At 37.9% G+C, this 27919-nt stretch overlaps 1 protein-coding gene and 1 non-coding gene across 2 annotated transcripts; one reads left to right on the top strand and one right to left on the bottom strand.

The window, feature by feature from the left end:
- Positions 1-1358: 1358 nt before the first annotated feature.
- EIF2S1 (eukaryotic translation initiation factor 2 subunit alpha) lies at positions 1359-27755 on the bottom strand. The gene is made up of 8 exons (XM_069465061.1): positions 27657-27755; positions 23459-23700; positions 12398-12477; positions 9454-9605; positions 5825-5931; positions 4207-4304; positions 3142-3285; positions 1359-1560 (listed from the first exon to the last, which is right to left on the bottom strand). The coding sequence occupies exons 2-8, from the start codon at positions 23697-23699 to the stop codon at positions 1435-1437; spliced, it is 948 nt and encodes a 315-aa protein (XP_069321162.1). The 5' UTR covers position 23700; positions 27657-27755; the 3' UTR covers positions 1359-1434.
- Positions 15885-15991, top strand: LOC138381036 (U6 spliceosomal RNA). Its single transcript, XR_011232990.1, has one exon. It is a non-coding gene; the product is annotated as a U6 spliceosomal RNA (small nuclear RNA).
- Positions 27756-27919: the final 164 nt, after the last annotated feature.

Here is a 27919-nt window from a genome sequence, read left to right as displayed (position 1 = left end):
CTCAAGTTATGGCTTCTTAAGTATAAAATTTCAGTAAACAAAAAAGAAAAAAAATTCAATTCCTCTGCCTACAGCAAAAGAGCACCTGTTATATTTTGGTGACATTCTTGATGTTATGAGCTTTATAAACTTTTTTTGATACCTAAAAAGACAGGTGAAAACTATGTGCCAACTTTTGTACATCCAGATTCTCTAAATATTCCCTTGTTGGCTAATAATCACAGCTCCCTCCAGGAAACTTTGCCATCTGAAGTTAGACTTTTGGATTTAAAAAGCTAATACAGGCTACTAAATTAAAGGGACAAACCTTCATAAATGGCACAGACTATCTCCCCAGTACTCTTCTATTTGCTAGTTCCTTTAATATTAAGTCTAGTCCTGGATGACTAAGGTGGGTTAGGTTTAATCTTTAAGTATTTTAATAGTTATCCTAGGGATAAAGAATAAAACTAAATATAATTGGTACCTCAAGTATCATAAGAGAGTAGGAAGAAAAGCAAAGTAACAAAAAAGATTTTGTACACCTGACTACTGTATCGGTAACTTCAAATGTGTTACCTATGAAACTTATGTACAAAGTAACTTAGTTCTTAAAGATAAAAATTATAGAAACGCGTAAAAAAGAAAACTGCTGTAGCTGTATCCAAACAGATCCCTGTTCTTAAAAAAGAAACAATCAGAAGTTGGGTGATGATACTCAAAATATCTAAATTAAAGAAGTGGCATCTTTCAATCTCAAATAGGTAAAAGGCACACAATCTAATTCTTTAATTGCATTTTAAGGCTTCGCCCTCCGTAAGGCTCAACTTTCACTGTGGTTAAAGTTAAAATTACTTTCTCTAAACTCTTTTTTCTTTCTAAACTCTCCTTTTGAAAGGATCTGTTGTAGAGATCCTTTATTCACCTGCTCTTATTTACATAAAGACTAAAATGAAGATTATTATAATAGAGTTAGGGTCTTAGTATTCAGAATGCTTTTAACTAGTGACAAGAAGGAAGAAGCCTATAGTTAAATATCCGAGAAATTTATTTGATATTTGCTTGAATACAGTTTATATAGAAAGACTGGAATTATTTGCTTTGGGTGCCCCTGGTAAATCTCATGGAGGCACTGAACTACAAAGGGGTGTTAATCTGGAGACATCAGAAATGGAAATCACAGGCCCAATTTTAGGACTGTTCTTAAAGATTTGTCTCTAGTGAAATCAGGCCACTCTCTTAAAAATTGCTCAATGTGTAGGAGCTACTGTGTGAAAACAGCTGACATTTAAGAGGGCATTTCATGTTCTGGTCTGTTAGAACATTTAAATACTTAGAAATAAAAAATATTTAGCTTTGAAGTTTTCAATACTGGAAAACTTTTGAGTCTAGGGTTTACAGCCAGGAGGAAGGGCTGCTCTGTGTTCCTTAAATTGGACTCTGTTTCCAACAAGGTTAATCTTCAGCTTTGGCTTCCATTTCTTCTGCATCATCATCTCCATCCACTTCTGCATTTTCTCTTTCAAGCCTCTCCAGCTGCCTCGCAAGTTCAGTCTCATCTGTATCTGTGACCACTTTGGGCTGTGGAAGCAGAGGCATGATTTCAAAGTAGTTAAACAGTACACCAATTCAATTTCAATACTGCTACTGCCTAGTGCTTTAATTTTAACTCTTAAAGAAACACTTTTCTAATGGCCGGGCGCGGTGGCTCACGCCTGTAATCCTAGCACTCTGAGAGGCCGAGGCGGGTGGATCGCTCAAGGTCAGGAGTTCAAGACCAGCCTGAGCAAGAGCGAGACCCCGTCTCTACTAAAAATAGAAAGAAATTATATGGACAACTAAAAATGTATATAGAAAAAATTAGCCGGGCATGGTGGCGCATGCCTGTAGTCCCAGCTACTCGGGAGGCTGAGGCAGTAGGATCGCTTAAGCCCAGGAGTTTGAGGTTGCTGTGAGCTAGGCTGATGCCATGGCACTCACTCTAGCCAGGGCAACAAAGCGACACTCTGTCTCAAAAAGAAAAAAAAAAAGAAACACTTTTCTTTCTATCAACTGTCATATCTGTTCACTTTTGAGTGTTGACTTATCACTGATAAATTCCATTAGATAATAGAAGAAATCTATGAGAACAAGAATACAGGAAAAAGATGTATTAAAATGGAAAATAATTTTCTGTCCTCTTTATAAGCTGTAATTTAAAATATATGAAATAATTCCAGTGGCTGTATCTTTCAAGACCACGAATAGATGTCCTGTAAAAAACATATCTTCTGGGCCAAGTGTAGTGGCTCACACCTATAATCCTAGCACTCTGGGAGGCTGAGGTAGGACGATCCCTTGAGCTCAGGAGTTTGAGACCAGCCTGAGCAAGAGGGAGACACCGTCTCTAATAAAAATAGAAAAAATTAGCTGGGTGCAGTAGTGCATGCCTGTAGTCCCAGCTACTCAGGAGGCTGAGGCAAGAGGATCCCTTGAGCCCAGGAGTTTGAGGTTGCAGTGATCTATGATGATGCCACTGCACTCTAGCCTGGACAACAGAGCGAGACTCTATCTCAAAAAAAATAAAATAAAAAATATTACTCCTTTTCACAGAAGGAACCATTATTTATATGTATATATACACATTTATATATATGCAAAATATATATAAAATATAAATGGAAATTAGGTTTCGTTCTTGTTAAGATGAAGACAGACAGCTATTCGTTTTTAACCCTGAGATCAAATTTTAGGCATTCCACATTCAAATTCTGACAATAAATTTCTCATTTTTATTGTCTATTTTTCCCTTGGAGCAAAAAACAAACAAACAAAAAACACCAAAAAAACCCCCCTAATACCACCAAGTGACCACCGCACCTGAATAACCATCCCACAATATGACATTCCAGTGCCATAGTTCTTATTCACCTATATAAAACCCCTTTTAGGACCCTTTGGGTCAAGGATTATTTTAGGCTTAGCAGAATTGTAATCTTAAATGTATCTGATGTTTTAAAAGGCAGTGATCAGTTCTTTAGAATACAAACCACCTAGATGACCTCAGTTTCTTTTTTTTTTTTTTTATTTGTTGTATTTACTTAACAGCAGGATTTGAGAGAATGACCTCAGTTTCTTAAAAAACTTTAAGAACAAAGTAAAAATGAAGCTACTGAATCTCACCTCCATTTGAACATTGAATACACCCCTCTTTTCCTCAATCTTTTCTTTGATAACAGCCATAGCTTGATTGAGGACAGAAAGGCCTTCTGTTCTCTCCAGGGTTGTTGTAGTCATCACATACCGAGGAGGAGCTATTAGATTAATCTAAGAGAGAAAGACAAAAATTCAATATGAAGGTACCTACAGAACATACAACTATTACGATGTCTGAGAACTATTTTTCTAATCTGCTACATTAACAACCATCCTCAAACTTAACCCCTACCTCTGTAGGTCAGCAATTTGGGGCTGTTTGTTAATGTAGCAAAAGCTGATTGACAGTTATCTAATCTAGTAGTACAAACAGCCCATTGCAATACTGTATATAAGGCCAGGTGTGGTGGCTCACACCTGTAATCCTAGCACTCTGGGAGGCAAAGGCGGGAGCATCACTTGAAGTCAGGAGTTAGAGACCAGCCTTAGTGAGACCCCTGTCTCTACTAAAAATAGAAAAATTAGCCAGGCATGGTGGTGTGTGCCTGTAGTCCCAGCTACTTGGGAGGCTGAGGCAGGAGAATTGCTTGAGCCCAGGAGTTTGAGGCTACTGAGCTAAGCTGACGCCAGGGCACTATAGCCCAGGTGATAGAGTGAGACTCCATCTCAAAAAAAAAAAAGAAAAGAAAAGAAAAGGAAAATACTGTATATAAAGAATTATGACTTCTGGGTATCTTTGGTGGCTAAACTAACTACAGTAAAATGGGTAATTTCTCTCTAAACTAATCTGATGGAAGAAATCCTTCTAAGAGATTCTCAATAACCACCATCCAGTTTATCACTAATGAAAGACTCAGATCAAAACTCAAAAGTTGTGTGTGTATAGATGAGAGGACATGTTACCGTTTCAAGGTGCTATGAGTATTTTGGGCACAGCAACTCTTTATTGTAAAGGAGGATTAGCATTGCTGGCCCTCTGGCAGTAGGAATCGCCATCCACTGTGACAACAGCAGTAGGAACAAAAGCCTAAACATAGATCTGATTTGGTTTAGGAAGATATTTCAGCAGGGAGGAAAAAACTGACGACTCACCTTGATGGGCATGGTTTCTGTAGAACAATTCAAACCTGCTCTCAGGGCTTCTTTTACAGCATCAATGCCTTCGTAACCATAACAAGCCACTTCAATATCTAAAATTATAAAAATTCAACAGTTGATAACAAAAAAGTGCAAAAAATATTTAAAAGTTTAAAACAAATCAGAGATATGGCAGATATACTAGTATTCAAATACTTATGAAAGCTTTCATTACTTTTTCAATTAGAGATCAACCCAGATACTTATTTTCACAATTAAAAACATCTGAATATACAGTAAAACTGTATCTTCTCATCCACATCAAGCCACCTAAAAATGAAACTATTAATATAAAAGACAGAGAAATTCAACAAACACCATAAATTCTGGCATGCTTAGGTTAAAATCTTGACGCCAACCTCTGTACTATAGTTCCTTATTTGTCAAAGGGAGGTAAGGAGGAGTGTGGTGCACACTGAATGAAACAATAACTGCAACTGGTCTAGAGCAATTTAAAAATTGCATACCCTTTGGTTCAGCAATTCTACTTTTAGGAATTTGTCTTGAAGAACACTTGTGTAAATGGGGAAGTATAAATGTATAAGAGTGCTAAAAATTTGCAGTGTTATGTTCATCAAGAGGGGACTTATCTGTTCTATACTTACCCAGCCAAAAAGACTGAGAACGATCCCTATGTTCTGCATGGAAGGGCACTCATGATACACTGAGTGGAATAAGCAAATTGGAGAAAATTCTGCATGGTATGATCTCATCTTTGTAAAAATAAAAAAAATGTTATGTGACTGTAAAGAGCACACATTCTTAAACAGGATGTATATAGGAAAATATTCCAAATTATTAACAGTGGTTAATCCAAAGGCATGGAATGACACTGCTGTCCTATTCGAATGTTTTAAAGTATGCAGGCTGGGCGAGGTGGCTCACGCCGGTAATCCTAGCACTCTGGGAGGCCGAGGCGGGAGGATCGCTTGAACTCAGGAGTTCTAAAGGCATGTACAACCATGTCTAGCTATTTTTTTCTTTTTTTGTAGAGATGAGGTCTTGCTCTGTTGCCTAGGCTGGTTTCGAACTCCTGCCCTCAAGTGATTCTCCCTCCTCACCCTCTCAAAGTGCTGGATTACGTGAGTGAGCCACTACTTAGGCAAAACCCTTTTAAAAAAGGACTAACTAAAAAAGTCAGTTAAAAAAAAAAAGAAAAGAAAAAGAAAAATCCTGACAGTTTGGGCAAAAGAGAAAAAAGGGGCTAACTTAAGTCTAGGTGCACTCATATGACTGTTTCCATCTGTGTCACTATATATATTTTATGATAATTCAGTAGAAGCAAAAGTAATTTCTTAAGCTTTTCTAACTAAGAAAAAAAATAAACATTTAGAAAAATTTACAGATGTCGACACAGCAACATATTCTTTGGTAAGTCTTATTATTTGACAGCCCCTCCCTGCTTTTTGTTTTTGAGATGGAATCTCACTGTATTGCCCAGGCTGGTCCTGAATTCCTGGGCTCAAGCAATCCTACACCTGTCTCCTGAGTAGCTGGGACTACAGGCACGTGCTACCATCATCAGTTTAACAGATTTTTTTGAAGCATGCAAAATATTGTAAAAATCATTTACCTGCTCGAATTTTGACAGCCTGTGGGGTCAAACGCCTATTAATATTGTTAATAAGTACTTCTCGTTCATCTTCATTCAAATCTAAACTATCCAAAATAGATGGGTCTCTGATTAAAAAACAAAAAACAAAACACAAAAGGTCAAGGTTACATTATTAATTATAAAATGAAATACCACGGAATAATGTACATAATAATAAAGCACAGGCTTTAGTGCCAGAATTAGAGTTCAAATCTTAGCTTTGCACTTTAATAAAATAACTATGTGTCTTTGGGCCTTTCCAAACCCCAGTTTCCAAATGTGTAAAATGAGGATGAAAAGAGTGTATTTCACAGGAATGTGTTGAGTATTAAATGAGATAATGCAAGTAAATTACTTAGCAGTGTATGACAAACAGAAAACACCCAATTGATTATTATTAAGAGAAAAATTTTAGAGATCTGGCTAAAACAAGCAATTTGATACCTTTTAATACATCTGACATTCCACTACAATTAAGTACTTCCATGTAATTAGCAGTCTCTGTTTCAAGGAGTTTATAATCTATCTTGAAAAGAGAAAAGACATGGAAAAGTTTGTAAATGTAAAAGTACAGCCATTGGCATCAGGAGAGGAAGGTATTCCTCCCAATTGATGGGGTCAGGAAAGGCTTCATGCAGAAAGCAGCATTTCATCTGACCCTCCCAAGTGCCATAAAACAGGGACCAGGGTTGCAGTAACTAGCATGTTTGTTGAACTAATGAACAAATGAAATAATGACCAAAAGAATGGTAGTATTTTAACAAGCAAAGGTAGAATTATTTTAAGAAAGTTATGATACATAAAAAAGGAATGGCTTGAGCAAGCATCAGGCTTAAAAAGAAAGGGGTCTGGTTGAAGAACAAAAGGGGAAATAATTTAGGTGGAGGGAACTTTCCTTCAGCTAATACAAAGTAAAAAGAAGACAAAACAAGACAAATGAACAGAAAATGGGCAAATGAGATGAAAAGATGTTTTACAGAAGAAATATAAACCGTCAGGAGTATGCTAATCAAAAGATACTATTGTACATCCACCAGACTGGCAAAAGGAAAAAAAATCTGAGATATATATCAAATGTTGGTAAAGATGAGGAGAAACAGAAATGCTTACACAATTACTAGGGGGAATATAAGTTCTAGAATCAATTTGGAGAGTAATTTGGCAAAATCAAGTTGTTTTAAAGATTGATTGACTAATCTATCTATCTCAATCCTATGACTCAACAATTCCATTCCTAGGTATATGCCTTAGAAACTCAAACATGTACACATGGAGACATGTATATAACATATTCATCACAAGCATGGTTTAAAAAATGGGACAAAAGGGAAAATTTACCTGAGTACCTCTTAAAAGAGGAACATATAAAAGCATATTCTCACAATGAAATACTATACAGAATCAATAGGAATGAAGTACACATCTATCAATTTGGAGAAATTCTGCTCAGTTAACAGCTTATACGTAAAAATGCAAGCTACAGAAAGATGTAACAGATTACATTTTAAGTGAAAGAAAAAAATGATTTGATATATTCTTTATGGATATATATATATGCAGTAAAACCATAAAAACATAAATGATACATAGTAGTAATTTCAGAATAGTGGTTACCACTGATGAGTGAGGGGAATGGGTCTAGAGAGGTAAGATATTATTTCCAACTATCTCAGAAATTTTATTTCTTAATTAAAAGAAAAAAAAAACAAAGCACATATGGCAAAGAATTAGCATGAGCTACATTTGACAATAGCTACATGAGGAGTGCTAAGGGAAAGGGAATAACACATGGCAAGTCTTGGCAGTAACAGAGGGGCTACTGGAGCTAGAAGCTAAAGAGGTAAGCTGGGGCTAGATGATGAGTGAGGTAAGAAATGTACTGACTGAGGCGTACAGGACAGAAATACAAAGCAGTGCTTAATGGTTAATAGCACAAACTCTGAATAGAGCCAGAATGCCTGGGTTTGAATACTGGTTCTATGATTTGTTAGCTGTGTGACTCTGAACAAAGCAATTTCCTCAACTATAAAACAGCGGTAACAATAGCACTTATACCATAGGTTACTGTTAGAATTATATAAATGTTAGCTATTATTATTATTCCCAACTTTTCCACAAGTTATACCAAAACCAAAACAAAGAGGGTAAACTGGGAGTAGTTGGCTTGCTGGGGGCCCTAAAAGTCCCAGGTGTCATTCAGCCATTCTGAAGGGACCAATATTTCTTGGCAGCACAAAAGTTGGGAAAGTGACCTCAGTGTGGTGGTAAGCTGCTTGTGGAGCACTGAAATTTAGGAATGAGTGGGAGGTGAAGAAGAGACAGCAAGTGCAGAGAACTGAGGGAGCCTGGCTGTTAAAAGGACACAGTGCTTTGCTATAAGAAAAAGTAGAGAGAAAGTAGAGAAGTTCATTTTTAGTAGAAATGGAAGAAACTAGAGAATATTTTTATGCTGATGGAGCAAAACCAATAATGGGAAAGGCTAAGACCCAAGAGAGGGAGTAACTGATGGAAAGAGATCCCTGAGCAGTAGCTGGGTACATACGCTAAGATTAGTTTGAGAGCAGGAGGGACACAAATTCCAGTGTGACAGCAGTATAGGAGGAAATGACAGGCGGGAAAGTGCTGTTTGTTGAGATGGTACAAAAGTAGTTCTTGTGCAATAGCTTCTATGGGTAGTGAGCACACCAGCTGAGAGAGAGGTAAGAGGGATAGAGTGGTTTTCTGAGGAAGAGCATGGAGGAGCTCTAGAATAGCCACTACAAAATGCAAGAACTGACCAGGAGCAGAGAATGTACGGCAGTAATGAAGGCTTGGCTAAGTTTGGAGACCATGAATATGCAGTGGCACCAACCTGCAAGACGATGATTTTTCCTAGCACTATCCAGCAGTCTACAAGTGCAGAGAAGGCGGGAACACTGATACAAGGCAGAATGCAATAGAAGGAAAAACAGGGCAAAAGCTTATGATATTGCCAAGAAAGTTGAAATGATGAATCATGGAGTGTCTATCCTGGATAAGAAAGAGAAGGCAAGAAAGGGTAAAAACAGGGAGGAAAAAGGTTTGGAATCAGAGGCTAATACATAATTAAAAAGAAACAGAGTAGGACTATGTGGGAGCTGGAAGGATAGGAGGCTTAAGCAAAAAAACAGAATGTGTGAATTAAAGGTTTTAGTGGCAGAGCAAATCCTAACGATAATAAGGCCCAGGTTAAAGCCACATGGACTACCGGCTAAAGTGGTATAGGCTGAAGGTCAAAGGAATTGAAGTGAAGAAAACAAGAAGTTACAGTTTTGGATGAGACACCCACAGTGGTCCTAAAATCACCTAGGTCAGTCATAAAACTCGGAAAGGAAAACGTGTGAGGAAGCAGTGTGAGATAAAATCATATGGCTTATGAATCTATATAACTATGGTATATGAAACTACACAGACTTGACCATGTAGGATTGGCCTACATCACGCGGCTTTTATACTGCAATATTTTAATCTAAAGTTGGCAAGAATTTAACACATGGATGTTGTGCCATTAAATGTCAGGCTATCAACCTGTGTACTAGACTCAGAGTTGTGATATCAAGGTAGAAGCAGAGTCAAGAAGGTATTCTTACGAGACTGCATGCTTAAATGCATCATAGGCACCATATCCGGGTCTCTTGTACTTGTCATCAAAGACCCAGGCAGTCCTCTGGAATAGGCTTTCCAATTGCTCATCTTTGGTGTATTCTAACACCTCAGCAACATGACGAAGAATGCTATAAACCTAGAAAGAAAATGAAGAGCTCAACAATTCAAAGATAAAAGATCTAAAAAAAAAGGATATTTTTACATTTTAGTAGACAGCATAATTTGACAATAATTCCTTAACAACAAAAGATCTCCATTCAATTAATACTGTCCAGCTTAAAAACAGAGAAAAAAAAATCTCCATACAAATTCTTTTCTCCACAGAGAAATATTTATCATCCCATAATAAACTCAAGTGGGTATGACAAGTAAAAACAGTACACAATTTAGGGTCCTAAGTCCTGGATCAACAGGACAATTAACATCTCTGAATTTGTTTTCTCATCTGGAAAAAGAAGACACTAGTGTCTCTCCTTTTTACTGCATAGAGCTCTTGCATAGATCAAATACATACAAACACACACTATAGCCAGAAAACTATCATACAAATATAAGCTGTTATTACTCCATTTGAAATTACAGAAAAAGGATTGAGATATTAGTATTTCTTTTGCTGTTATCATTTAATAATTATCCTTCAATCTTACTCACTTGCCAAACTTTTTCTAACCTAAAAATAACAGGATTTAGAGAAGGGAGGTTTTCATATTAGTTACACATGAAAATTGAGTAAGGAAAGGTACTAACACTGAAAAACTTCCATCTTAATCATCCCCATAAGATCTATTATCATATTCATTTTAACAATATCCTAGAGAGACAAAAAATATGTAAGTTTTTTAGAGCAGTGCCTCTCAAACGTGGTGGGCCCCAAGACTCGGCATTTCTAATAAGCAGTCGGCTGATGCCACATGCTGTTGGTCCAGAGACTATATTTTGAGTGGGAAGCTCCTAGAGTTTATTAAAAAGAGTTTTCTGGCGATGAAACAAAATATGGCTTTTTATTCATCTTTTATGAACAGCAAAAGAAAGCTATTAGGAAGTCTTTTCTTTCTTCTTAAAAACAATTCCAGATGAAACACAAACCATAGGATATGGGATGGCTAATGTCATCGACTTTCAGGGTTGCCCTCTGTTGGCAATGGCCTTACATTTTGGCTTTGAGATTTCATTCTTTTTTGTGTGATTTTTTTCATGAAAGTGTCTTTTTATTTTTTCCCATTTATTTTTTATTTGTATATATTTATGGGGTACAAGTGCAAGTTTGCTATACTGATATACTGCAATGTGGTTAAGTCAGGGCCTTCATTGCATACAATCACTGAAGCAATACACATCGTACCCTTCAAATAACTTCTCATCACCCACTCCCTTCCTCCCACCCTAAAAAGAGACTTTACTGATAGTGTTTTGAAATGTGTAAACCGCATTGCATGAAAGTAAACAAACCAGTAAAATAAAGGAAAACATTTGGGTAATGGTCTGAGGGCTTTTAAAACTGTATTCTCTCTTCTACTGGGATTAAGCAAGATGTTTAAAATCTTCTCTTTATTCGAACATTATTTTTTTTGACATTTTCTCTTGAGGACAGAAACACATGGCAGAAGAGAACAATAGACACCAGAAAAGGGCAAAGACAGCAGAAACAAAGGAAATAGTGCCATTAAAAACTGAGGGTGGGCCGGGAGCAGTGGCTCATGGCTGTAATCCTAGCACTTTGGGAGGCCAAGGCAGGAGGATCATTTGAGGCCAGGAGTTCAAGACCTGCCTGAGCAACATGGTGAGACTCTGTCTCTACAAAAAACAGAAAAATTCACTGGGCACAGTGGTGCATGCCTGTAGTCCCAGCTACTCAGGAGGCTGAGGCAGGAGAATCGCTTGAGCCCAGGAGTTTGAGTTTGCAGTGAGCTATGATGATGCCACTGCACTCTAGCCCGGGCAACAGAGGAAGACCCTGTCTCAAAAATTAAAACTGAGGCTCTGAGGATGTAGAGTGAGGGATACTCTAAAGAGGACCCAAGAATAGAGAAATACAGATAGAAGCAATGAAATGCCTATTCTTTACTAGTGCTTATTATGGATGGTAAGTATGAAGGAAATTATAGCAAAAATAGTAAGAAAAGTAACTGGCCCCTGCCTTGCTTTCCTGGATTCAGACATTTTACAAAAGCTTGCTCATTCTTTTTTTTTTTTTTTTTTTTTGAGACAGAGTCTCACTCTGTTGCCCGGGCTAGAGTGAGTGCCGTGGCTTCAGCCTAGCTCACAGCAACCTCAAACTCCTGGGCTCAAGCGATCCTCCTGCCTCAGCCTCCCGAGTAGCTGGGACTACAGGCATGCACCACCATGCCCGGCTAATTTTTTGTATATATATATTTTAGTTGTCCATATAATTTCTTTCTATTTTTAGTAGAGACGGGGGTCTCACTCTTGCTCAGGCTGGTCTCGAACTCCTGACCTCGAGCGATCCACCCGCCTCGGCCTCCCAGAGTGCTAGGATTACAGGCGTGAGCCACCGCGCCCGGCCCTTGCTCATTCTTAATATACAACAGCTGGTTGTCTGTTAGTCTTCTCCCAGAATAGGACTGAAAGTCAAGAACTATGTGTTATGAAACATCCCAATCAGAAATAAGCTAAACCAGCTGAAGTCACCCATAGTTAATTTAACCTAAAATGGCTTGAAAACACTAAATTCCAGTACTGATGTGAAAATATTAGATCATCAGCAATGCTTCAAGGTAGTAGTACCATGAGATAAAAAAACAAGGTACTCATACTCTTTTGAAATTAAGACTTCATATTATTTTTTCCATGTAACACATATTTGGAAATAGAAATATAGAGTTGTTTTGGTTTTCATTCTTCTGCCAAGAACACAAGCTAAGTATTTATTAAAGACAGCAGACGAATTTGATGCAAAAATCAACTTACAGTTTTGGATTTTGTGAATTTGTCTTCACATTTGATTGCTTCCTCTGGAGAAACTCTTCTTTTTGACAAATCAATATATCCTGTATGAGGAAATTTTGAAAAAAAAATTATCTCTATCCAGGTGCCAGTATACTACTATAAACAATCTCATAACCAAATTGTTTGATTGGCATACTTTTAATTATTCCCTAATAAAATCCTATGAACAAAATGCTTGGCGGCTCAGAATGCCTTATCTGAAATGCTTGGGACCAGAAGTGTTTCAGATTTTGGAATATGACTACCTTATATTATACTCACCAGTCGAGCATCCTTAATCTGAAACTTTTGAAATCTGATATTCCAATGAGCATTTCCTTTGAGCATGATGTTGGTGCTCAAAAAGTTTTGTATTTTGGAGCATTTCAGATTTTGGATTTTTAGATAAGGGATACTCAACCTGTACAAGATTAGAGATTTTTCTTTTTCTTTTCTTTCTTTTTTTTTTTTTTGAGACAGTGTCTCGCTCTGTTGCCTGGGCTAGAGTGTCGTGGCATCAGCTTAGCTCGCAACAACCTCAAACTCCTAGGCCCAAGCAATCCTCCTGCCTCAGCCACCTGAGCAGCTGGGACTACAGGCGTGTGCCACCATGCCCGGCTAATTTTTTCTATTTCTAGTAGAGAAGGGGTCTCACTCTTGCTCAGGCTGGTCTCGAACTCCTCAGCTCATGTGATCCTCCTGCCTCAGCCTCCCAGAGTGCTAGGATTACAGGCGTGAGCCACCACGCCCGGCCAAGAAGAGAGATTTTGATTTATTTTCGGAAATAAATTTTTATCATCACATCATTATATATTCTCTATTACCTTAGTGGAGGGAATGAATAATTTTCAATTATTCAAGTGAAAGCTAGTCAAATGCCTCTCCTTCCCTGACTTCTTCCTCTCCCTGTGCTTCTACAGAATAGGTATTTACTCTAATCTTGATTTAGTTTAAGGAATGAGGCTATCCTCATCAGAAGTCACAAAAAAAGAAAGAAAGAAAGAAAGAAAGAATAGAAATTGAAACTACCTACCATCTACTGAATGACTACCATACCCAAGTGACTACGCTAGCTGCATAGTTAAGCATCTCACTGAACCCAGACAAAAGTCCTGCATTGTACATCATCATCCTCTTTCCTACGCCTCCCCCCCCCACCATTTTTTAATCCCAAGAAAGGTTAAGTAACTTGCCAAGGTCAAATAGCCAGAAAATAGCTGAAACCCACAAATCTGTGTGCCTGGTTAGGACTTCCAATACCATGATGAATTAACAGTGGTGAGAGTATCTTTGCCTTGTTCCCAATATTGGAAGAAAGTATGTTCACAGCTTTTTCCTAGACACCCTTTATCAGATTAAGGAAATTCCCTTCTATTTCTAGTTTGCTAACTTTTTATTATGAATGGGTGTTGAATTGTGTCAATTTTTTTTGCATGTATTAAAATGGTTATGATTTTCCTCCTATATTGTTAGATATGTTGATTTGATTTCAGATAGAGTCTTCCTTTTCATAAAGGTATGACTTACATATAGTAAAATTCACCACTTTTAGTGTATAGCTCTGTGAGTTTTAACAAAATAGTCATGTAACCACCACCACAATCAAGATCCATCACCACCCCTTTCAAGTCATTATAAACAAATGGGTACAAGTTTCCTTGTGAACACATACTTTCATTTCACTTGGGTAAATAACCAGAAATGGGATTGCTGGATTGTATACTAAGTATATGTTTAACTTTAACTGCTAAATTGTTTCCCAAAATGGAAACAGTTGCTCCCAAGAGCAATGTGGAGCAGTTCTAACTGCTCAGTTGATTTTTTTTTTTTTTAAAAAGCCAACCTATTAGGTGTGCAGTGGCATCTAATTATGGTTTTAAGTTGCATTTTCCTAATGACTAATGTTCAACACTTTTTCATGTGCATATCTGACATTCATTTATCTTCTTCAGTGAATTGTCTATTCAAATCTTTTGCTTTTTTTCCCCTTGAGACAGAATCTCCCTCTCTTGCCCAGGCTAGAGTGCAGTGGCGTCATCATAGCTCACTGTAGCCTCAAACTCCTGGGCTCAAGTGATCCTCCTGCCTCGGCTTCCAGAGTGGCAGGATTACAGACAGGTGTGAGCCTCTGGGCCTGCCCTTTTGCTCCTTTTTAAATGAGTGGTTTAGATATCAGTTTTTAAGGTTGTTAAATAGTTTTTAAAAGAACATTACTTTTTTTTTTTGAGACAGTCTCACTCTGTTGCCCAGGCTAGAGTGCTGCGGCGTCAGCCTATCTCACAGCAACCTCAAACTCCTGGGCTCAAGCGATCCTTCTGCCTCAGCCTCCCGAGTAGCTGGGACTACAGGCATCCACCACCATGCCCAGCTAATTTTTTCTATATATATTTTTAGATGCCCAGCTAATTTCTTTCTATTTTTTAGTAGAGACGGGGTCTCGCTCTTGCTCAGGCTGGTCTTGAACTCCTGAGCTCAAACGATCCTCCTGCCTCGGTCTCCCAGAGTGCTAGGATTACAGGCGTGAGCCACCGTGCCCAGCCCTACTCCTTAATTCTGATAAAGTCCATTTGGTCAATTTTTCCTTTTATGGATTATGCTTTTGGTGTTATAGCTAAGAAATCTTTGCTTAACCCTGAGTCAAAAAGATTTACTTCTGTGTTTTCTTCTTGAGGTATTATAATTTTGGACTTTACATTTCGGTCTATAATTCATTTTAATTTAAATTTTATATAAGGTGAGAGGTATGAATTCAGATTCTTTTTTTGCATATGGACGTCTAGTTGTCCCAGCACCATTTGTTAAAAAAGACATTTCTTTCTTCATTCATTTGCTTTTGTACTTTTCTTTTTTTTTTTTTTTGAGACAGGGTCTTGCTCTGTCACCCTGGCTAGAGTGCACGGGCATCATCATAGCTCACTGCAACCTCAAACTCCTGGGCTCAAGCAATCCTCCTGCCTCAGCCTCCTGAGCAGCTGGAACTACAGGCACGTGCCACCAATCTGGCTAATTTTTTCTATTTCTAGTAGAGACAGGGTCTCACTCTTGCTCAGGCTGGTCTCGAACTCCTCAGCTCAAGTGATCCTCCTGCCTTGGCCTCCAGAGTGCTAGGATTAAAGGCATGAGCCATCACGCCTGGCCTGTACTTTTGCTGATAATCTATCGATCATGTGAGAGGAAACAAAGTTTTGATTGTTAAATCAAACTGGTATTCCATGCATTCTACTTGGTTGTGCTTTGTATCTGTTTTATGTATTGCTAGATTTCATAATCATCTATTTTACTACGAATTTTTGCATTTAGGTTCTTCATATTTGGTCAGTAATTTTCTTTTTTTAAAGAAATAATGTCTTTGTCAGGATTTCATATCAGGGTTATCAAGTTCTCAAAAAATTAGTCATGCACTGCACGACAATGTTCGGCCAACAATAGACTGCACATAGTATGGTCGTCCCATGAGATCCTAATACGGGTGCTTGCTTTAGCAGCACATATACTAAAATTGGAATGGTACAGAGAAGATCAGTGTGGCCCATGTGCAAGGATGACATGCAAATTTGTGAAGTGTCCCATATTTTAAAGAAAAATTACTAAAAAAAAAAATTATAATACCCTATTTTTACTGCTCCTTTTCTATGTTTAGACATACAAATATTTACAATTGTGCTACAACTGGCTATTCAGTATAGTAACATGCTGTATGGGTCTGTAGCCTAGAAACAGGCTATACCATCTTGATTTATGTAAGTACACTCTGTGATGTTTGCACTATGACACATTTCTCAGACCATATCCCTGTCATTAAGCACTGCGTGAGTGTAAGTGTTCCCTCCTCCTCAATGTTTTGAAATTTTTTATGACCCATATTATTTCTGCTTTAAATGTCTTATGCAATTCATCAATGAAAACATCTGAGCCTAGAGTTTTCTTGATGGAAACGTTTTTGAATTTGAATAAATTCTATTTCTCTAACAGATATGGAACTATTCAAATTTTCTATTATATCTCGTTAGTTTTGGTAAGTTGAAAATTTCAAACATTTTGCTCCTTTCACCTAATTTGTAGGAATGATTGACCTAAAGTTGGTAATAATATTCCCTCACTAGCCTTTTAATGTCTGCAGCACCTGTAGTGATAGCCCCTCTCTCAGTCCTGAGATTGTGTAATTTGTGTTCTTTCTTCTTTTCTTCCTCAGGCTAGTTAGTGGCTTATTAATTTTGTTCTTTTCAAGAAAACCAACTTTTAACTCTGTTAACATTCCCTACTATTTTTCTAACTTATTTCACTGATTTTTTTCTCTTTATTCTTTCTTTTCTTCTGTTTACTTTTGCTTTACCTTCCTCTTTTCTTTTTTAATCTTTTTTTTTTTTTTTTTTGAGACAAAGTCTCACTCTGTTGCCCCGGCTAGAGGGCTGTGGCGTCAGCCTAGCTCACAGCAACCTCAAACTCCTGGGCTCAAGCAATGCTACTGCCTCAGCCTCCCGAGCAGCTGAGACTACAGGCATGCGCCACCATGCCCGGCTAATTTTATATTTTTATATATATATATATATATATATATATATATATATGTATGTATTTTTAGTTGTCCAGCTAATTTCTATTTTTTTTAGTAGAGACGGGGTCTCGCTCTAGCTCAGGCTGGTCTCGAACTCCTGAGTTCAAACAATCTGCCCGCCTCAGCCTCCCAGAGTGCTAGGATTACAGGCGTGAGCGACTGCACTCGGCCTTTTTTAATCTTAAAATGAAAGCCTAGACAAATATTTGGAGTTTTTCCTCCCAAAATATAATGGTACCAATTTCAAACTTAGTTCCATGTGATCAGAGAACGCATTCTGTATCCCAGTCCTTTTAAATTGTTCTAAGTATCAATTAGGTCAAGGTCTTTACTGATTTGTCTGGTTGTTCCATCAGTTGTTCAGACCTTGTTCAAACCTCCAACTACAATTACAGATTTGTCTACTTCTTTTTTGACTTTTCAATTTTTGCATATATTTTGAAACACTATTATCAGGCATACATACGTTGATAATTATTTTCCTTCTAACAAACTGACCCTTTATCATTATAAAATGTCCCTGTTTAACTGTGGTAATACACTGTCTTTAAACCCACTTTATCTGATATTAACATGCTTGTCTCCTTATGGTATTATTTGCATCTTTTTCCATGCATTTATTTTCAACCAGTATGTTTTTCCTTTTTTGAGACAGGATCTCTCTCTGTTGCCCAGGCCAGGGAGCAGTGGTATCATCTTAGCTCACTGCTACCTATAACTCCTGGCCTCAAGCAATCCTTCTGCCTTGGCCTCCCAAAGTGCTAGGATTACAGGCGTGAGCCACTGCACCTGGCCCCCAGTATTGTCTCTTGTAGACAGCATTATCATTGGGTTTTGTTTTCTTATCCATTCTAACAATCCCTTTTGACTGGAACACTTACTTGATTCACATTTAATGTAATCATTGGTATAACTAAAATTCAGGTCTGCACTTTAGGTATGTTTTCTATTTGTTCATTCCTGATTTTGTTTCTCCTTTCTTGTCTTCTAGGTTAACTTAGTATTTTCTAGAGCTCTAATTTATCTTTGGTTTTTTATTAATATTTTATCTTTGTATTTAATGGTTGTTCTAGGAATTACAACATATATCTGTTTTTTTTTATTTCGGCATATTATGGGGGCACAAATGTTTAGGTTACATATATTGGCTTTACCCCACCCGAGTCAGAGCTTCAAGTGTGTCCATCTCCCAGGCAGGGTGCACTGCACCTACAATATATATCCTTAACTTTTTAGTTAGAGGCAGTATTTTTCTACTGCATGTGAAATATAATATCATGTGTCAAATGTATTATGTCTCCTTTAAACTGTGTTCTGTGTTTTCTCTGATTCCATGTTTGTCTATCTGACATCCATTCATCACAGAGTCAATTGTATTATAATAACTATATTTTTTTTATTTTCTGTATTCTTGAGGCTCTGACATTTGTGGCTGCGTTGACTGGGAAGAGACTGCCTCTCCCAGGGGAGAAGTTAGCAAAGGGCCTGCTTGGGAGCATGCCTTTCATATGCAAACTAGCCAATCTGGAGCCAACAAACTCACACAAGCCAATATTCCCCCAGCCATAAATCAACCTAGGGCCAGGTACCAGACAACTGGGGACAGCTTTTATGCCCCCACGCCCAACAAAATCATTCTAATTGGCCAGTCCCAAAGTAGTTTGCTCTGTTTTGCCTTGCTTTTCCTGCAAAAACCCCCAATAAAAGCTCTTGCCTAGTTTTTCACCTAGTTCCTTGTGTCTTCTGACTAAAACTGATGCTTTCCCATGTGGCCCGGATTGCATGTCATGCCTCCTCCTCTCAGGAAATGTAAGTAATAAAAATTTTCTTTCAGTGGCATTGGCCTCTATGTCATCACTCAATCAATCTCCATAGATTACAATTCCACAGGTACAAATGAGGTAAAACATATTTCAAAGAAACTAAGAGGGGAAAAATGGTCTTTTCCATTTACCTACATACTTTTCACTTCAGGATCACATTTCTTTAGCCTGAAGAACTTCCTTTACCATTCATTTCCTATAATGCAGGTCTATTTGGCAATAAATTCTCTTAGTTTCTATTTACCTGAAAATGTCTTCATTTTGATCTTCATTATTTTTTTTTTTTTTTTTGAGACAGAGTCTCACTCTGTTGCCCAGGCTAGAGTGAGTGCCGTGGCGTCAGCCTAGCTCACAGCAACCTCAAACTCCTGAGCTCAAGCGATCCTCCTGTCTCAGCCTCCCGAGTAGCTGGGACTACAGGCATGCACCACCATGCCCGGCTAATTTTTTCTATATATATTTTTTAGCTGTCCATATAATTTCTTTCTATTTTTAGTAGAGATGGGGTCTCGCTCTTGCTCAGGCTGGTCTCGAACTCCTGAGCTCAAACGATCCGCCCACCTCGGCCTCCCAGAGTGCTAGGATTACAGGCGTGAGCCACCGCGCCCGGCCTAATCTTCATTATTGAATTTTATCTTAAGATACACAATTCTGGTTTGACAGTTTTTTTCTTTCAGTGCTTTAAAGATGTCATTCAATGCTTTGGCCTCCATTATTTTCAATAAAAACATCATAGTAATCTGTACCACTGTTTCCCTGTATGTAGTATGTTTTTTTTTTAATTTTTTTATTATTATTTTAGCATGTTGTGGGGGTACAAAAGTTTAGGTTACGTATATTGCCCTTGCCCTCCCACCCCCCTACGTAGTATGTTTTCAAGACGTTTTTATTTTCTTTCTTCTTCAGTAGTTTGACATGCCTAGATGCAATCTTACTGTATTAGTACCCATCCTGCTTAAGGTTGTAGAACTTCTCAAATTTGTAAATTTATGTTTTTTTCCAACAAATATGGGAAACTTGTAGCCATTATTTCTTCAAGTGTATTTTCTGCCCTTTCTCAGCTCTTCTTTTCGAATACAGCTTTTGATATTGGATAGGTTATTGAGACTGTGTCCATATTTAAAAAAAAAAAATTCTTTCCTGTTCGTCAGATTTTCAATACGCTATCTTCAAGTTTCACTGACCTTTCTTTTGTCTCCCATTTGTTGTCACCCCAGCCAGTGAATTTTTCAGATATTACATTTCTAGAATTTATATTTACTCATGTGCCACATGATGTTCTGGTCAACAATGAATTGCAAATACAACTGTGCTCTCACTGAGATTTTAATGGAGCTGAAAAATTCCCATCACTACTGCCATCATAATGCAGTTAGTTGTTTTTTTTTTTTAAAAAAATAAATTTAGTGTAGGCTAAGCATACAATGTTTATAAAGTCTACAGTAATGTACAGTAATGTCCTAGGCCTTCACATTCACTCACTGACTTATCCAGAGCAACTTCCAGTCCTGCAAGCTCCATTCAGGTAAACATGCTATATAAAGGTACCATTTCTTATCTTTTATGGTGCATTTTTACTGTACCTTTTCCAAGTTTAGATACACAAACACCATTTTGCTATAACTGCCTACAACATTCAGTACAGTAACATGTTATACAAGTTTGTAGCCTAGGCATAACAGGCTATGCCATATACCCTAGATGGGTAGCGGGATATACCTTCTAGGTTTATGTAAGTACACTATGTTTTAAGTTTGCACAATGACAAAATTGTCTAATAATGCATTTCGCAGAATATCCCCATCAATAAGTGACACTTTACTATAGTTCTTTGTAAGAGTTTCTAATTTCTCTACTGAGATTTCATTTCATTCATTCCTTACATACATATTTTCCTAATGTGCTTGGGCAGTTAAAACGTCTGCTTTAAAATTCTTGTTTGCTAACTCCAACATATGGATCGTCTCTGGGTCATCACCACTGGTTGCCTTTTGTCTTTTGTATTGGTCATATTTCCCCGTTTGTTCGTATATTTAGCAATTTTGCATTATATCCTGAATATTGTGCATGATATGGGGCAGAGACTCTGAATTCCTGTATGTTTCTCTTAAGAACACTGATTTTTTTTTTTTTTTTTAACAGGCAGTTAAATGGTCTGAACTCAAAACTATGAGCTCCCTCTCCCCAGGTGGAAAGCAACTGGTATCTGTTCAGATTTTTACCCTGCTGAGCTGCCTGGAGTCCACCCTGTGTATTAGTAATTCAGGGCTCAGCCAGAGATTTGGGCAGAATTTATATACAGACTTAGGGGCTTCTCCCTTGGTGGCTCTCTCCTTTCTCTAATCCCTATAACTACCATCATTTTCCAACTACTGTGACTGTCCAGAATTCCTGTCTCCAGTTCTCAAGCCAGCAAGACTGCAGATTTTCCACTGGAACCACACCTGCCCTGCTTGAAGCTGTCTTTAGCATGCACTCAGGCAAAAAAACCCACTAAAACAGAAAACATATCCAGTGCAGTTCCTCTCTTGTAAGTGTCAACTCATCTTCAGTTTTGGCCTGCTTTTGGTCGATCCTCATCGTTTTTAGGTAGTTATTTTTTATATTTGTCCAAGGTTTGTCCAGTAGGACCTAATCCTATAGTATCAAAATGGATCCCCTCTGGCCAGGTGCTGGTGGCTCATGTCTGTAATCCTAGCACTTTGGGAGGCTGAGGTGGGAGGATCACTTGAGCCCAGGAGTTCAAGCCTAGGCTGGGCAACAGCAAGACCCCATTTCTACAAAATTTTAAAAATTAGCTGGGTGTGGTGGTGTGTACCTGTAATCCTAGCTACTCAGGAGGCTGAGGCAGAAGGATCATTTAAGCCCAGGAGTTCAAGGCTGCAGTGAGCTATGATGCTAGGATGACACCAACGCACTCTACCTGAGGCAACAGTGGCAGATCCTATCTCGGGGGTGGGGGAAGATCCCCTCAATAGGAACTTTTGTGCTTTTTTATTTAACCAGTCCCCACTTTGATCATTTTCTGGTTTTAGTTAATACTGCACAAATGCTGCTATGGGAATACTTTTACATGTATCCATTGTACTTATATAAGTATACTTTTCCATTTTTTATGACTGCAACTAAAACCTTACTTGATTCCTTTTGCATATATTTTATATAATGGAAAAAGAAGTACAAGACAAGTCACTATTCTAAGTATTACTAGGGCGGCAATGTAAAGACTTCCACAAGTTTAAGAAATAGTTTCAGTCATAAAGTAGTTTCATAATTTTAGAGGGCCTACAAATAAGCTATATAAAAACATTTAAAACAATCAAATAGCCACTACCTAAGGGATAACATAAGACATCCTCAAAGTGTATCATCTAAGATTATATTCAGAAAAAAATTAAAATGTCAGCATGTATAAAGTTAATCACTTGCAAAAGCGAGAAAGTATAAAAGTAGCTGGCTGAGGAGACTCAGAAGGACAAGTGTAATCAAGGTGACTTATATGCAGTCTTTCAATTATGATGGTAACTACTGACCTGAAACTATCTAATAAATTATAGTAAGATGGCTGAAACCAAAACCTACTTAATGGTATTATACACAGTGTTTAAAAAAACAAAATGTTCACAAAGGAGATGATTTACATGGGGTCCAGAAAAAGGCACCTAATAAGTAAAAAATGAATACTAATCCAGCACTGAAAGATCACACAGGATCTGGGAGACACAAAAATTCTAATTACCAGAGAGAGGCCAGGTGCCATGGCTCACGCCCGTAATCCTAACACTCTGGGAGGCCGAGGCAGGAGCATTGCTTGAGCTCAGGAGTTTGAGACCAGCCTGAGCAAAAGCAAGACACTGTCTCTACAAAAATAGAAAAAAAAAATTAGCTGGACAACTAAAAGGAAAAATGGGAAAAATTGGCTGGGCGTGGTGGTGTGTGCCTGTAGTCCCAGCTACTTGGGAGGCTAACGCATGAGGATCACTTCAACCCAGGAGTTTTGAGGTTGCTTTGAGCTAGGCTGACGCCATGGCACTCTAGCCGGAGCAACAGAGCCAGACTCTGTCTCAAAAAAACCAAAAAATTACCAGACAGACATACAGTTCTGGATTCAGGTGTGTGTGTGCGTGTGTGTATGTATGTGTGTGTGCGTACACACGCACACACGCACGCGCGCACACACACACACACACAAACAGTATACTGCTTTTTCAAAGCTTATGTTAAATATTTCTGAAACCCATTTACCTTTTTGTTTTTCCATGCTCACCCAACAATTTGATTACTAATTTAGCTTTAAATCAAGAAAAACAAGAAAAACAAGAAAAACGCATTCAACACATTCAGGCCCACCAATGTAGATGGATGAACTAGTACTCTGGCCTACTTACCATTTGAGTTTAGTAACCGTGAATCAATTACCAAGATCCTGATACATACTGGAAATAAAATTCAAGTTATTTGACTAAAAAACCTGGGATATACGACTAACTTAAGAGGTCTTGCTTAGATGGCTAACTGGCATCCTTCTCTAACAACTTTGTATGTAAAAGAGTTTAAGTATAAAAGGCATTTTTTTAAACTGCAGCAGATAATTTACAAAAAACGTGTTTTTAAATAAACAATTTTAAACCTGAAATTTATATTTTAGATATTCTTCTCACTTACCTTTTTCTTTGTCCACCCTAATGACAACCACACATTCATTCCTGCCAATTCGGATGAGTTTGTTTATGGAACGGATACGCCTTCTGGACAATTCACTAAGAAGAATCATGCCTTCGATGTTGTTGTATTCCAGCAAGCTGACATAAGCCCCCATTTCAGCAATGGATCTTACATTTACCATCACTACATCTTCTACCTCAGGAAATTTGTGTTGATAAAATCTACAACTTAAACCCGGCATTCTGCAATTAAAAAAAAAAAAGAAATACCTAAGTGTTCAGTAAGGTCAAAATAAAGAAACATCAATCTCCTACATCAATAAAAGATAAAAAAACGTAGTCATTAGTCTTCTAATCTCTTTAAATTTCTTAAATGGTATCAGAAAACAGATAGATGGGTAGGAACTAACCTTTAATTTTTATTTTGCTCCACATTTTTGTAAGGCTTGGGTGATTCTCTGCCATCAGTTTCAGAAGAATCATAAAAAATAATGACTGACTATAAAGTACTCTGAGACCTAAGGATTAAAGGAATACCTCAAGAGTAAAATACTATTTTAATATGACCACTTTAAGGAATATCAAATGATGGGATGCATCACTACTATTATAACCTATCAGCAAAACTAAGGCTATTCTTTCTCCAAGCCAGTTAAGACTATGTGTGCTACCCATCCACTATATAAAGAGAAGAATTTTCTAACTACCTAAACCCTAACCAATACACCAAATGATATGTCCTATTTCATTTATTATAGCCAAAATTACAGTGTCACATGTCAAGGAGACAAAAACTAAAAAATTTCTAAATCACAAAAATAAATTTAATATATCCTCCTCCATTACTGTAAAGTTCAAGTTTCTCTTAACCTCCAGGCATTAAAGATATTTAAAATTATTCCCTTTGATCCACCCAAACTACTTGCAGTATCACTCCTATGACCCACACCTTGAAATCACACCATGGGTAGAAGTACATTCTAAAAAGAAAGCTCTCAAACTAATCATGGCTGATGATTTTCATGTTTTTCTTTTAACATTAACCTATTTACTATTGTCAGAGCTCAAAATATAGGCAGTAATAGGACCTAAAGGCCTAATAAATGTGGGAAAATTTATTTTTTTCTTATTAACTGGGAAATAAGGCTCCCATTACTTGACATTAGAGGTAGATCATCTATATCCAGCTCGTGGAACACCAGAGCACTGCTGTGGTAGTTTGAGAACTGCTAACTGGCACCCCCAAATATCTTCCCAGTGTCTTCCTATTGACTTACATATCTTTCCATTACCTACAAGATCCTTTATGATCTGGCCACTGCCTAACTCCTTGCAGTACCACTTTCTCCCTAGTTCTCCCCATTTTATAAAGAAAGTGAGGCACAGGTTAAGCTACTTGTTCTTTCTCATATGCTAACAAATGACAAAAGTCAGGATTTGAATCATGAAGTTTGGACCCAGAGTTTGTGCTCTTATGGATCAGAGTATATTTTCTCCCAATATTGCTGATAAATATTAATATATTACAATTAGAAATATTTTAAACAAAAAGCAACATTAATATATATATTCAGTGCTGGAGCATATGCTACAAATTGGTGCAAACTACTGCTACTAATCTATCCTGTTTAAAAACAAAAAGCAGCATGTTAATGACAGCATATTTCCTAGTTGCTTGCCAAAAAAGGGATTTAGCAAATAAAGAGAAGTAGACATTCAACGGCTAGAATCACTGAGATACAGCTGAGCTGGCTGTTTCGTTTTTAAACAGGGCTTTGAAGGGAGTGGTGAGGGAACTGCTGCTGGTTCTCTGTATGTAAAGTTCTCAAATTTGAGAGCTAAAAAAAGTTTCAAACTGGATATCAAAATAAATGCCATGGAAATGTGTGGAAGTTTTAAGAGATTTAACAGGTGCAAGCCACATTACTTACCAAGTTTCTCCAAACAGTAAAGATGATGCTTTTGGGGAAACAAGGCTAAATCTGATGGTTAAAGAACACATACAATAGTGTAAAGGAATACCGAAGGGAGATAATTAATACTATTTCTTTAGAAGGCTCAAGTCTCTTTGCAACATAAAGGGTAAGTAAAAGAATGCTGTTGATAGTATGTTATTAACAGGAAAGACAGCAAGCAGTAAGTACAAAAAGAATCCATACCAAAAAAACACGTATTTTGGTACGTAGATTTTGAATATCTTGTTTTATGAAATGCCAATAATGTTTTAAAAATAAGTTTTTTTTTGTTTTACCTTTTCTTTAATCATTCAGGAATACAGAAACCACACTATTCAGCCCTTTCTATCATTTTTCAAAGCATTTTGATTGATTTTATTTGGCTCTTAACAAGTGTCAAGTCAGGCAAGTAGCACAGTCAACTTTGGGAAAAGTCCTAGAATTGGCTTAGTCCTTGCTCTCCTCCTACCTGCTAGTTGTGGTTGCTTGGGAAAGGTATCCCCTTTGACCTCGTTTCTCATCCCTGCCATGTACCTCACAGGTTTGTTGAGGGTATCAAATGAAATAAAATATATATAAAAACATTTTGAGGAGCATAATGTGCTAAACATACATAAAATATTGACAGGCAAAGGAAGTATTACTTTCATTTTGTAATTTGTTAAATAATTTTTTTAGCAGTACCTACTATGTGCTAAGCACTACTGATACAAGAATCTTACCTAAGGAATTAAGTAGACTGGGAAACTAATAAGCTAACAACTGCAATATAAGGTGGTATGAAAGGACTACAGTGAAGCAATCAGTTACCAGGGAACCAAGAACAAAAATATTAAATGACCCCCTCATTTATTAAGTACTAGAGCAGGAGTTAAACCTGAGTCTTTTGACATTAAATCCAGAATGTCTTTAACCCACAGAGCCTCAATATGTCAAGAGCACTACAATACTGTTATGTGTTCTGATGTAAAAAAATAACCACCTTACCAAATACATAAACCAAACTCCAAGCTAATTTCAAATACCTTGCATAGTCAGTAATTTGGCCTGGATAAATGGTAAGAACGACTTCTATCTTAAACCAAGTGCATGGTCAAGTTACCATAATGGATACGGGAAGTCCACATTCCAAAGTGTATTATGTGATGGGAACAACTCTTGTAAATAATTCTAATTTGGCTCTAACATTTACTATGCTGTGCATCAGACAACTACATCTTCCGAGAATCAGTAACTTTCATTTGGCATCAGATGAACTGAGAATAAGCAGTAAAGTACTATATAAGTAATCTTCAAACTGTTGAAAGACAAGAGTTACAAGATTTTTCCTTGAATAACAACTCATTTGTGAGAAAATCAAGACTTCTCTGCTACATCTTTTCTCCAAGAAACAGTGTTTCCTGTTTAATGAAAATTAAAGCAGCCAAAGTTTTAGGGATAATTAAAGGGACCTCAGAATGAATCTGTATTTAACCCTAAAGTACTCCCTTATCTTAGGTTTTTATTTATGCTTAACTGTTACGACCACACGGTTCTATTCTCACTGACGCCAAAATGCGACAAACCGATACTAACAGTTAATAAACTTCTCGAAAGTATGACTTAGTTTCAGTTCAAGGGGTGATTCATTCTACAGAAATGCACAACTAAAATGATAAGGTAACTTGAGCTTCAATTTTAAAATATCAATTATCAGATGAATAAACTATTCTTTGACCCAGATCTTTTCAACACGGTGGCTCATCTTATTGGTTCCTTGGAGAAGAATCCGGTCTGGTTTCCACTGAGAGGCAGGGGAAATTTTTGGTAGTACTGCTGGGACGGAAGAAAAAAGAAAAGATGGAATCCTCAAGCCCGGAAAAAGCAAAGTGCTCAGCGTCCTGAGCCGGGGGTGAAAGGTAGAGGTAGGGTGTCACAACGTTCTCTCGAGGCCGCCCCACCGTCAAGGCATCCTCACTTTAAGCGTACTGAAGAGACTGGTACAATCCACTTGGCCCACTTTCCTTCACGAGATTTCTCTGCTCGAACAAATCAGCCCCTGGAACACATGATGACCGACACCGAGCCGGCGAGGAGGCCCACGACAGAGCCAGCGGGTGGTGGCGGTGGTGTCCAGCCACTTCCCGCGCAGGGACGGGAAAGGGAGGAGGTGTTAGCCCTGGGCCTACCCTTTCTCGACCACCCATGTCACTGGACACAAACCAAAGTGAGTTCTTGGAAAAACAGAGTCGTGGGATTAGTCACCTGAGGTTTGTGTGTGAAACACGCGCTACAGTCCCGCGCCGCGCTCTTCAACCGGTGAGATCAGATTTGATACACCCTAACCAGCCGCCGTCCTCTTCAGCGTGCGCTTCACTCAACCCCACCGCGCATGCGGAACCACCTCGCATCGCGCAAGCGCCGACAAACTAAAGGCCCCTCTTTATCACTAATCATAGAGTCTAGGTCCTCCGAGAACAAAGAAGACCGTAGATGATAGGAAGACCCGAAAAGTACTGTTTCTCGCT

This window comes from Eulemur rufifrons, chromosome 2 (genome assembly GCF_041146395.1).
Source record: "Eulemur rufifrons isolate Redbay chromosome 2, OSU_ERuf_1, whole genome shotgun sequence".
NCBI classification, from domain to species: domain Eukaryota; kingdom Metazoa; phylum Chordata; class Mammalia; order Primates; family Lemuridae; genus Eulemur; species Eulemur rufifrons.
Note: the sequence above shows the minus strand (reverse complement) of the source record. Positions and strands in the feature narration are given on the sequence as shown.